Raw genomic sequence first — 11,983 nt, 5'->3', positions numbered from 1 at the left:
GGGGCTGCCTTGGGCGGCTGCCCTAGGGGTAACTGGTGACAGGGCTGTGGTCACCTTGACTTTTCACTGGGGCTGACCCCGCACTGGAATAGGGCTCCTCCAAGTCTGCCTCAAGGGGCTACCCAAATTGGATGAGCTCATGGGAAGATTATCACTCTCCCTTGAAGTCCTCCTGGTTGCATTACCTTCTGAGATGAAGGAAGAGTGACCTCTCCTTCTGAGGGATGTGTTTCTAGAGAATTGGTCCTGTAGGCATTTGCAGGGTTCTTTCTTCTCAAAGGCAGATGCCACTCCTAGGTTAGTGACTACCCTTTTACTTTGTCCAGTCACCTTGGAAAAAGCAGTCTGAGGCCAGCGGGAGTGAGACCTTGATTTATGGAGGTGCTCTTGGTGCCAATGGGCCCACACGCCCTGCAGTCTCATCATTCCTGGGCTTCATGGGGATTTGGGGAGCTCAAATTTATGGAGGAATAAATTCCTGGGCGGCTGTACCTCCGCCCTGAACTTTGGGATTCCAGAAAGGCACAGCTACAGGAGGACTTAGAGATTTTCATGGCCTGCTCCTGACATATCTTCCCAAGGTGTCTGTGATAAGACCCAAAGTTATTTGGTTTGTTTCCACTTGTCTAGCTAGTGAAGTACTGCTTTTCGCCGGTTAGCTAGAGGCTTTATGTTTATCCTGAACTTCATCACTCACAAATGTGTTTACATAAGCAGTCTCCTTCAGTCCTCATAACAACTTTTTTTGGGGTTGGCATAACTAACTCCATTTTACAGACTTCAGTCTTTGGATAACGAGAAAGCTGAACAATTATGGGTGGGGATCTTGCTTCAGGACCTCTTTCTTCTCCAAGGGCTGGAAATTAAAAATTAAAACCAAAAAGCATAGAATCAATTGTCATTTGTACACTCAACTATGTTTTGAGTGTCTTGTGATTTAGGGCAAACAGACTGGATTCCCTCCAGGCATAGGGCTAAGGAAGGTTGAATTTCGGGGGGAAATACCTGATGATTTTATAGCCTGGGAGATTTTTGTCTCTGAGAAAAACTCACTCCACCCCAATAGATCCCTGTGCTGGGACTCAGGGGCCTTCTCATCCAAAACTCAGAATCATATTTGCCTTCGACTAATGGGCCATCGTCTTCCATCTCTCTGGCTGACCCTCTCTCGTTTCCAGCCATCTTCTGAGCATTTCCACCTGGGGTCCCAGTGGCCTCCAAGACGGGCCCCTCCTGTCTCATCTCTCCCTGTGATAAAACCAGCTCTGTTCCCCTCCTTGTTCCTCACCTCCAAGCCTTTGCTCACTTCCATATTGGGATCTGGGGTGCCATTTCCTCCTTTTCCACGTGGCCAATTCCTCACCATTTAAGATTCAGGTCCAACTTTCTCCTCCCTAGGAAATCACCTCTTGTCCACCTCCATCAAAACATCCTCTGCATCTGCCATCCATGTACATAACACCTGGTTTAACAATTACCCATTTATATGTCTGTCTCCCCAGACTGTGGGCATTTTGAGGGCATGGCCTATTCACTTTATTTTCCTTGTAGAACTTATTGCTATCTGCAAGTTTGTTTTTAATTCTTTACGAATATATTTATCGTCTGAACTTCTCACAGCAGAGGTCAAGAACTATGTCTATCTTGTTCACTGTTGTGTTCCCAGAGCCTGGCACAGTGACCGGGCACCCAGAAGGTGGCCAAAAAACATCTAATGAATGAACAAATTCGTCTTTGTCTCCAAAGTGCCTGGCTCAGGACCTAGCACCTAGTAGGTATGTAGTCAATATTGGTTGAAGGAAGGAGTAAATAAAAACAAAGGGTGAGCTGTCCCTGTTCCTTGTAGAAGGTGAAAAGAGAGATGGGGTTAAGGGTGGGTTGTTTGGGGGAGAAGGGAGCCCAGTGGAGACCCAGGCAGCTTTAATCTCTGGGCCAGGACTAGCGCAAGGTGAGTGCATGGAATTTAAGATGGTCAAAAAACTCGGTTTCTTTAAGATAAGTGATATTTTAGTGCACCATTAAAAAAATGCAAAATAATTCATGACGAACAAAACATCAAAATTTTAAGTAAAGGAAGTATTCTCCAAGAAAAACCAGAGAACTGAGTCAGTCAGGGGAGCTGGGAGCAGTCACCCTGGTTCCTCTTTGTCCTGGTGAAGACCAGAGACTACTCTTCCTTTACTTATTTTCAGTAACTTCTCCATCTTATCTTAGTCTTGCTAACCCCTGTTTGTTTCCCTGTAGTTAGCATTAGAGACCTTTTAGGATACGTCAAGAGGGTTGGGTGCTTTTGCAGGGACCAGAGTGAAGAAGGAGTGAGCCTGGGTGGGCAGGAATGGTGGAGGAAAGGAATGGTGGTGATAACAGCCCAGGCCTCCACCTGGTCCAGTCCTCTGATCTATGGGGGGTGGGGGGAGGTGGGGAGGTGGAGGGAGGGGGAAAGCAGGACACCCTCACAGAGAGGCTGGGGGCTGAGTCACGTAGGAGACAAAGTTAGACAGAGGGGACCCCTTCCTTCCCTTTAGCTGTGCAAAGAGTCCCTTCTGTGGATCAGTGTGAGCAGGTCACCACCACTGTGAGATTTGCAAACACCTGGGCTCCTCCAAGTATATCCCAGCTCTCTGCCTGGGGTATTTGGCTTCCAGGGAGCAGCGTAATTCGGCACTGTGGGGCTCTAGGGAGAAGAGGAGGCGAAAACTGTCTCCCAGAATTGGAATAGACATAGCTGGTAAATCAAAATGTTTTCGGGCTGCCTGGCCCCGATTTCCTCCAGCCCCTGCCCCAGCCCTGCCTGTGCTTGCTCTCAGAGAAGCCCTTCTCCCTCTGCTCTGGAGTGAGATGACTCACTCCGTCGTCATCTTTACTATTATTGTTCAAGATGCCAGTGACAGTGATAATGGGGCTGTTGCTGCTACTGCCTTAGCTGGTAGTAGCTGCCAAATTTGGAAGACTTACTGCGTACCAGGCCCTCTGCAGAGCAGTTTGGGTGCATTTTCTCTCTCTGATCATTACAGCAATTTCACGAGGTAGGGGTTTTCGTCCTTTACAGTTGAGGCACCTGAGGCTCAGAGAGGGTCAACAACTCACCCTAAGTCACACAGCGAGGAGGTGAGCATCTTCTGTTAGGGGATGGCTGGGCTATGGACATGCCCCCAAGGCCCATGGGAACACAGTGGTTGCAGCCCCTCTGGTTTACCTGCAGAGGGCACCCCTGCCTCGCAGAACTGCCCAGGGCTCCCTACCAGCCCTTTCCAACCTGCCCTTAGAAAGGGCTTATCTAAACCCTCTCCCTTCCACCCTCACTATATAATTAGACTTCTCAAAATATTCTGTCTGAGTGGGATGGGGACAATCATATGCTACAGACTTCTCCAATTTCATGAGCAGTCTCTATGAACTCCCAGAGCAAAAATGTCACAAGCCACCCCCATTCCAGATGGGGCTGCGTTTCACACAGCTGAAGTCAGCTCAGCTGCTGGGATTTAGCAAGTGGCCTTAGGCCTTCTGGGGACTGTCACGTTGGTGGACCCTATAGCACCACAAACACACACACACACACAAATTATAGCTCACCCACACTGCTAACCTCTGTCTCGCTCTCATCTGCCTGCCACATCACCAGCATACTCTCAAATTAGCAGTTAATTTGGTCCTCTGGATGTGTGTGGGTGTGTGCTTTTTAAACACAGTATGTGGTAAAACCCCCTTTCCAGCTGAATCTCAATTTTGAACACCCCTTTGTATCAGAGACGGAACCATGTAAATGAAATGCAAAAAGGGAATGGTGGTAAATTTCATCTGTAATGGCTAGATATAGGCTCAGTGAAAGCAAAAGAAGTCAGAGGGATGCAGAATATTAAAAGCAAGTTGACTTTCCAGAGAGGCAGGGAGATGGAATGGTTAAGTATGCAGTCTTTTGAAAGGTTCAGATCCTGTTATATCAGCCATTTATTTTTATTTATTTATTTATTATGGAGATTTTTTTTTTCTTTATTGAGAAACTTAAGACTTGGGTACATCAAATAAAACCAATTTCTGGGGGGAAAAAATCAAAACTTAGAATAGAAAAAAAAAGTTAATACTGTTTGGGCCATATCAGAACCCAGAGAATATATTCTTTTAATTGAAAAATTCTAGGCACGTCATAATTGACCTTTTGATACAAAATGACCTATTAAATTTGCAATTTGTGGTTCTTGGTGTTGAGGTCCATAGGACAAGCTAGGAAGTCTTCAAACCTTGAGCTGAATCCCATGAGGGTTTATTTGGCTTGTGAATCGGTTTGTCCTTGTCTAGGAGGTAGCAGCAACAGCGCCCACCTTCTGGGCACCTTCTTTCTTGGCATGATGAGCCTGTAGGACCGCCACAGCTTCATCCACGTGGGAGCGGAGAGACTCGGGGACTCCAGCATGTGCAGCAGCTCCGAGCTGTCAATCTCCAGCAGCATCCCCGTAATCTTCCCAGCCAGGTTTGAGTGCATCGTCTGGATGAGCAGGAACAAACGTTCACCCAGCATCTGCTTCTGTTCCTGGGGGGGTGCTGCGGCCAGCGTGGAGGCGGTCAGCGGCTCCTGCCCCTGCACATGGACCGCAGGCTGGGGTGCCTGCAGGGGCTGGATGGCGGGGTGAGGGCTGCGGACGCTGGAGGCGCATTTGTAAGGTGCAACAGCCCAAGCAGCAGCGGCAGCAACAGCAGCACGAGGTGCTAGGTTCTGCCCAGCTGCAGAAACACCTCCAGACTGGCAGCTGTCAGTCGGCCCTTGCTGGGCGGCACCAGCCCCACCAAAGTCCATAGCCAAGCGGTCTGGGCACTCAGATCCGACTCTCTGAGCGGTAGTAGGGAGGCTGCGAGAGGCCAGAGCATTACCAGTTGGAGCCAGATGGCGAAGAGCTGGACGAGGCCCAGACTGGCGTATAGCACTTGGCATTCCTTGGAAGCCTTGAGGTCTCCCACCTTGCTGCAGCATGGATTAGGCCTCACCTGTGCTAACTGGTTAGGTAATACGGAGGTCTTCCCTGGGCCTGTTGAACTGCTGGCACAAAGTAGCCCCCAGCTGCTGGAAATGATTTAAGATGGCATTGGCGGGGACTGCTCTCATCCTGGCCACCCGCTGCATATACTGGTTGGTCAGCTGAGCCTTTCTCTCTTGCTTTCTCTGGGCCAGGGCGACATACAGTGGCTTGAAGCCCATGATGCGTCTGTTCATCTCTGTGACTGCTTTGGTTGCCTCTTCAGGTCATGAGAAGCAGACAAAGGCAAACCCTTTGCTTCTCCCATCCTCCAGCATCACCTTAGCACTGCTGATTGATCCAAAAGGAGAGAACTTTTTCCTTAACTTCTCATCATCAGTGGTGTCATCCAAGTTCTTAATGTAGAGATTCACCCCCTGATAGCGACTAATTCTCTCCTGTTTCAGCTGTTCAAATTTTCGCTTTAACTCGGCCTGCCGTTCCACTTTCTTCTGTGCATGGCCGACGAAAATGACTTTCCCACTGATTTCTTTTCCATTCGTCTCTTCCACGGCCTTATTGGCATACTCGTGTTTTTTTTTTTTTTTGCGGTACGCGGGCCTCTCACTGTTGTGGCCTCTCCCGTTGCGGAGCACAGGCTCCGGACGCACAGGCTCAGTGGCCATGGCTCACGGGCCCAGCCGCTCCGCGGCATGTGGGATCTTCCCGGACCGGGGCACGAACCCGTGTCCCCTGCATCGGCAGGCGGATTCTCAACCACTGCGCCACCAGGGAAGCCCCCTCGTGTTTTTTTGTAACTCACAAAGCCAAAGCCTTTGGATTTTCCACTAGGATCTCTCATCACCTTGACACTTAAGAGTCTTACCAAACTGGCTGAATAGCTCTTTCAGACTCTCATCATCCACCTCTTCCCCAAAGTTTTTGATATAAACATTGGTGAATTCCTTGGCTTTGGCTCCAAGCTCAGCTTCCCACTCTTTTCGATCCTTGAATCTGCCCACAAACACACTCTGCGGTCAATGAGGAGCATGCCGTTCATCCTCTCGATGACCTTGTCGGCAGCCTCCTGGGTCTCAAAGTGGACAAAGGCATAACCCTTAGAACCGTTCTCATCACACACCACCTTGCAGGACAATGTTTCCAAAAGCAGAAAAGGTATCATACAGTGCCTTGTTATCCATATGTCCAGGTTCTTGATAAAGGTATTTCCCACACCAAATTTTCTCAAAGAGATATCCCTCTGAGCCCACATGATATGGATTGGCTTTCCCTTAATCACATCAAAGTTCATGGTATACAAGGCCCGCTCCGCGAAAGCTGTCTGCTGGACGTTGATGTAGGCATGACCCAGGGAGTGGCAGGTGAGCGAATCGCGGCAGACCCAGATGGACAGCACAGGCCCCGCAGGACTGAACTTTTCGTTCAGCATGGCCTCGGTGACGTCCGAGTACAGGTCACCCACGTACAGCGGGGCCGTGGTGTAGCTGCTGGCCGCAGCGTTCATCTCCCCACCACCCCGAGCCCCGCCAGGAGGACTTCTTAGAGGGACCACACAGGACAAAGGGGGCTCCCCTCCCAGCCGTGGCCCGTGCCGCGGCTCACAGGTGGCAGTCAAGCTCAGAGAAGCTGGAGTCGGCTCCGAGGGGAGGGCCTGAGGGGAGTTCGGGGACGCCAAACCGCAGACAAAAGGTTCTCAAAAACAATATGGCCCTCCCTGGGAGTTTGTAAGTTTCAGCTGTCCTGGTCTGGAAGCTCCCATTTCAAAAAATGAAAACAATGAAAACGGGGGCTGCCCTCCAAATTACAAAAATTCTTCCAGAGGCAACCCAGTGGTGCCCACGGCAGCCTCCGGAACGTGCGTTTCTCTATAAATATAGGCCTCGGGCTCCCGGCCGTTTAAGATTACAGCAGCCCGGGGAAGAGGGAAACCAAATACCTGTCGGTGCCCACTCGGCAAGCCCCGGGCGGCCGGAGCGCGCAGCCGCCTCCCACGCCGGGCGGGAGAAGGGCTGCGCCGACACGTGGAGCGCGGAGGCCGGCCGGCGCGCCGGGGGCGAGGGCGGCAGGCGCGGGGCTGCCACGCTGCGCGGCGGGGCGGCGGGCGGAGGCGCGCGAACGCGGGCGCGCGAGCGGCTCACCACTGCACCGTCGGACGGGGACCGACGGACGCCTAGGTGCGGCGGCGGCAGCGGGCAGGCCGGAAGCGGGCAAAAGTGACTGCCCCGAGGGTCCTCCGAGGAGGATTCGCTCTTTTTTTTTTCCTTTCTTTCTTTTCTTTTAAGATTAAAAGATATTTTTTATTTATTTTTGGCTGTGGTGGGTCTTCGTAGCTGCATGCGGGCTTCTCTAGTTGCGGCGCGTGGGCTTCTCACTGCGTGGCTTCTCTTGCTGTGGAGCACGGGCTTCAGTAGTTGTGGCTCACGGGCTCTAGAGCGCGGGCTCAGTAGTTGTGGCGCACGGGCTTAGTTGCTCCGTGGCATGTGGGATCCTCCCGGACCAGGGCTCGAACCCGTGTCCCCTTCATTGGCAGGAGGATTCTTAACCACTGCGCCACCAGGGAAGTCCTTTTTTTTTAAGATTTTAAAGCGTTTTGGGGTTTTTTGTTTTTTAAATCCTTTTCTCTTTTTTTTCTTCAGGCTGCTAGGCCCGAAAGCGGCGGAGGCTGCGGCGACCCGGGGCGGAGAGAGGACAGCCATTTATTACGTGACCTTCAGCAAGTTACTTAACCTCTCTGTGCCTTAGTTTCCTATTGTGTAAAATGGGGGAAAAAAATCATAGTCACTCCACAGGGAGGAGGAGAAAATGAATTAGTATCTGTAAGGAGCTATCAATTTTCAACTGGTGGTGGGAAGCCCAGCTGGGGGGTGAAAAAAGGTAAAAGAGAACTGTGAATTATTAGGAGGAAGAGATTATGCTAATCAGGATGGAAAGACTTCAGCATAAATAAGATGCCAAGGGTTTCAGGCAGCTTTAAAAACTTATTTAAAAGTACATATGTAATTAAATTCTCACTATGTAAAAATTTCAAGCAACACAGATAAATTTTAAATCCCCTCGGTCACGCTTCTTTTCCCCGAGGTGATTACTCTTGTCAGTTTCATGGGATTGCTCCCATACCTTTTTCTTTGCATGTGTATACACATATATGTTTCTACAGAAATCCATGGCTTTGCTTGACTTTTTTTTTCTATACCAACATCAAGTGCTCTGTCTTGGAGCTCTTTCCATGTCAGTACACATAGATCTATTTCATCTTACATGCTCCAAAATATATAAATGGGATGTACCATGGTTTGATCATTCCTCAGGTAGGTTTTTTTTTTTAAATTTTATGTTATGTGTATTTTTAAAAAATATTTTATTTATTTACTTATTTATTTAGTTGCGGCAGGCGGGCTCCTTAGTTATGGCATGCGAACTCTTAGTTGCACATGCATGTGGGATCTAGTTCCCTGGCCAGAGATCAAACCTGGGCCCTCTGTATTGGGAGCACGGAGTCTTAACCACTGCGCCACCAGGGAAATCCCTCCTCAGGTAGTTTCTTAATAGCAACAAAGAAATATATGTTACTGTCCTCTTTCTAAAATACAGGATTGGTCATGTGACTGCAGCAGCCCAAACCTTCAGGGGGTTCCCATTGCTCAAAACCTAGTATTTCCAGTATGACTTCAGTCTATATCTTTGCCATTCCCTATGATCACCATTTCTCAAGCTTGTCATATACTTACACTCCTTTGTGTCCTTGTTCAGCTTGGCAGCCTTTCCTCCCTTCTCTGCCCAGTCATGCGTTCCTGCGTTCATTCAACAGTCTAGCCCAGATGAACACCAAGGCCACCCTTGGTCACTATCCTAGCTGGAAATAATTGTGTGTGTGTGTGCGTGCACGCGTGTGAGTGCGTGTATATGTGATTCCACAGCTTTTGTGCCTTATTCATTCCTCCATTCAGCAAATATTTATCAAGTGTCTATTCCATCTGTTTGCCTCTTTGTTCTCCTGTCTCCCTGACTCTCTCAGTTCCTTGAGGCATGAGATCATGTCTCAGACACAGGGTTTTCAGGGAGAAGAGACATCCTGGTTTGCTCAGCATGGTTCCAGTTTTCATCTGTTAAACTGGTAGAATTATTAGTAGTGCCCCCTTTCATTCTGGTTTAGATGAAAAATTATATGATCACTGTAGTTTTACACACAATAGATGCTTACAGTAATATTAACAAAAAAGAATGAATGGGTGGATGAATGAATATAATTTACATTTCATGATTTTGAGATGCCATCTGACTCTGAGCGGAAGACTTGAGAGCATATTCTGTATTATGTAGAAGTTATTTCACTTGGGGCTGTATTGCCTTTGAAGGGTTTATAGGAATCCTGTAATCTCCAGATACTTGCTGGCAGGTAGCAGGTGTTCTTGTTATAAGATTCGAAATAGTTCATCTAGTATGCTAAAAAATGACAAGTGCAAAGGCAACATTTATGAAGAAAAGAATGATGACTCGTTGAACTTGGGTTAGAAAGTTGTTCCTAAGATGAGGCAGTCAAGAGCAGGGGTTCAGTGGGTAAGCTCTGGAATCAGACCACTTGGGTACAACAAATCCAGGTTCTGCTGCTTCCTGCTGTGTAAACTGGAGCAAGTCACTTCCTCTCTGAGCCTCAGTTTCCTCATCTATAAAGTGGGGATAATTCTCACAGCTTTGTTGTGAGAATTAGATGAGATGATGAATGTAAACTATTAGGCTGAACCATATGAAATAATCTCTATTTGACCTTTGTGACCTTTAAAAATGGCATTTCATATAGTTCAACCTGGCCAGGTGCCTGGCAGGTAGTCAGTGTTTGAGAAATGGTGGCTATTACTACCTCATCTGATTGGGCTATTTCTGCTTCCATTGCCTAGCTGAACAGGCGTTTCATTGTTTTATTCAAAAATATTTGCTGAGCACTGACTATGTGCCAGGAATTGCCATCGGGAGGAAAACAAAGCACTCCTTTTTTTTTGCGGTACGCGGGCCTCTCACTGTTGTGGCTTCTCCCGCTGTGGAGCACAGGCTCCGGACGCGCAGGCTCAGTGGCCATGGCTCACTGGCCTAGCCGCTCCGCGGCATGTAGGATCTTCCCAGACCGGGGCACAAACCTGTGTCCCCTGCATCGGCAGGTGGACTCCCAACCACTGCGCCACCAGAGAAGCCCAAAGCAGTCCTTTTAAAGGTATCTTTTAACACTTAAGTGGCAGAGAAGCTTATGAGTAGGGCCCTAGAATGCCAGTCAGAGACTGTCCTTAAAGGGTCATCATGGGGTTTACCCATGACTGTGATAGAGTGGGCCTTAGCTTGCAGACCGTGAGGGGCTGAGGCAAAGGCAAACTGAACTGGGTAGTTTGCTTAGAGACTAGCTAGAGACCAGGCCTTTGCTTTCTCAGAAGTCAGGGCTGAACCGGAGCCCAGCTGGCTGCGGGGTGAGGCATAGGTAAAAAACCAGATTGCCGCATCAGCCAGGCTTGAGACAAGGCTGCAGAGCTGAGCTTTCTGCCTGGACATGTCTTTTTCTGGTTGTCTAGCTAGAGGAAAGGTTCCACATGCAGCCATTTGGTGTCTCCGCCCTATATTGAGCTACCAATAACATTGCCGTCAGTCCCCTGGAGCTGATGCCACTTGGACAAGGATCCTGGATAAGTCCCACTGGGCAGGCAGAGTTCATCCCTGGCTGCTCTTTTGTTTAGGGGGGAGGGATCCCACTCCCACAGGCTTTTGGCTATGTCAGGGTCTGGGTCAGATCCTATCTGGAATGAAGGGGCTGAGATAATGGGGACCCCAACTCCCCTCACCTGGGAACCAAAGACATCTTACATTAAAATGCAGAATCAAGTTGTATCCCGGGGAATGATGAGGGAAAAGAGGCTAGAGGTGAGGGAACTATGTTTTCCCTTTCCATGGGGCTGGTGGGGATTCGCTTCTTAAAGTGGGCAGAGGGGACTTGGCCAAAGGCACCCCCCTTGCCAAGAGAGAGGCCAGTCCTGGTAACGTGGCAGCAGCCACGGTTCAGGCAAGAGGACCATCTGAAGGGACAAGGCTCTGTACACCAGGGCCAGGGAGGGCCGATGTCTATCTTCTGTCTCTCTCTCTGGTATTATAACAATCAACTTTTAGGAATTCCCTGGCAGTCCAGTGGATAGGACTCTGCACTTTCACTGCTGAGGGCGTGGGTTCGATCGCTGGTCGGGGAACTAAGATCCTGCAAGCTACGTGGTGCAGCCAAAAACAAAAACAAAAAAAACCCACAATCAACTTTTGTTAGCATTGCAGTTGGCCTAGCTGGATTCTGGGGATTTAAGGAATGTGCCTATTTCTATAACTGGGACTCAGCCTGGTAGAGAGGATTCTACAACTGCACCTTCCAATACGATAGCCGCTTGTGGCTATCAAACACTTAAAATGTGGCTAGTCTTAAGAGAGATGTGATATAAGTAAAAAACATATATCAGCTTTCAAAGACTCACTACCAAAAAAGAGAACGTGAAATATTTCATTAATATTTAAAAATTTTGGTTACCTGTCGTAATGATAATTTGGATATACTGCAATAAGGAAGACATTATTAAATTAACTTCACTTGTTTTTCACTTTTTAAAATGTGGCTACCAGGAAATTTAAAATTACATATGGGGCTTGCACTGTATTTCTTTTCTTTTCTTTTCTTTTTTTTAAGGGGATGGGGAGCTCTCTGGGAACTCGTTTTATAAATTTATTTGTATATTTTTGGCTGTGTTGGGTCTTCATTGCTGCGCACGGGCTTTCTCTAGTTGCAGCGAGCAGGGACTACTCTTCATTGCGGTGCGCTGGCTGGCTTCTCATTGCGGTGGCTTCTCTTATTGAGGAGCGTGGGCTCTAGGCACATGGGTTTCAGTAGTTGTGGCATGTGGGCTCAGTAGTTGCGGCTCGCGGGCTCTAGAGCACAGGCTCAGTAGTTGTGGCGCACGGGCTTTGTTGCTCTGCGGCATGTGGGATCTTCCTGGACC

The 11,983-nt window shown here is 48.8% G+C and overlaps 1 protein-coding gene and 1 pseudogene across 1 annotated transcript in view; both read right to left on the bottom strand.

Moving 5' to 3' along the window:
* Window positions 1-4,027: 4,027 nt before the first annotated feature.
* Window positions 4,028-6,474, bottom strand: LOC102987899 (polyadenylate-binding protein 4-like; annotated as a pseudogene).
* A 729-nt stretch (window positions 6,475-7,203) lies between these two features.
* The window catches only part of LOC102988183 (protein-arginine deiminase type-2), a 51,220-nt gene continuing 46,440 nt past the window's right edge, over window positions 7,204-11,983 (bottom strand). Inside the window, exon 15 of the mRNA XM_055082918.1 lies at window positions 7,204-7,716. Within this exon, the coding sequence (XP_054938893.1) occupies window positions 7,693-7,716 (24 nt within the window). The 3' untranslated portion in view covers window positions 7,204-7,692. The remainder of the gene's footprint in view (window positions 7,717-11,983) is intronic.

Source organism: Physeter macrocephalus, unplaced genomic scaffold (genome assembly GCF_002837175.3).
Source record: "Physeter macrocephalus isolate SW-GA unplaced genomic scaffold, ASM283717v5 random_308, whole genome shotgun sequence".
NCBI lineage: Eukaryota > Metazoa > Chordata > Mammalia > Artiodactyla > Physeteridae > Physeter > Physeter macrocephalus.
The sequence above is the reverse complement of the archived record's forward strand: the minus strand, read 5'-3'. Positions and strand labels throughout refer to the sequence as shown.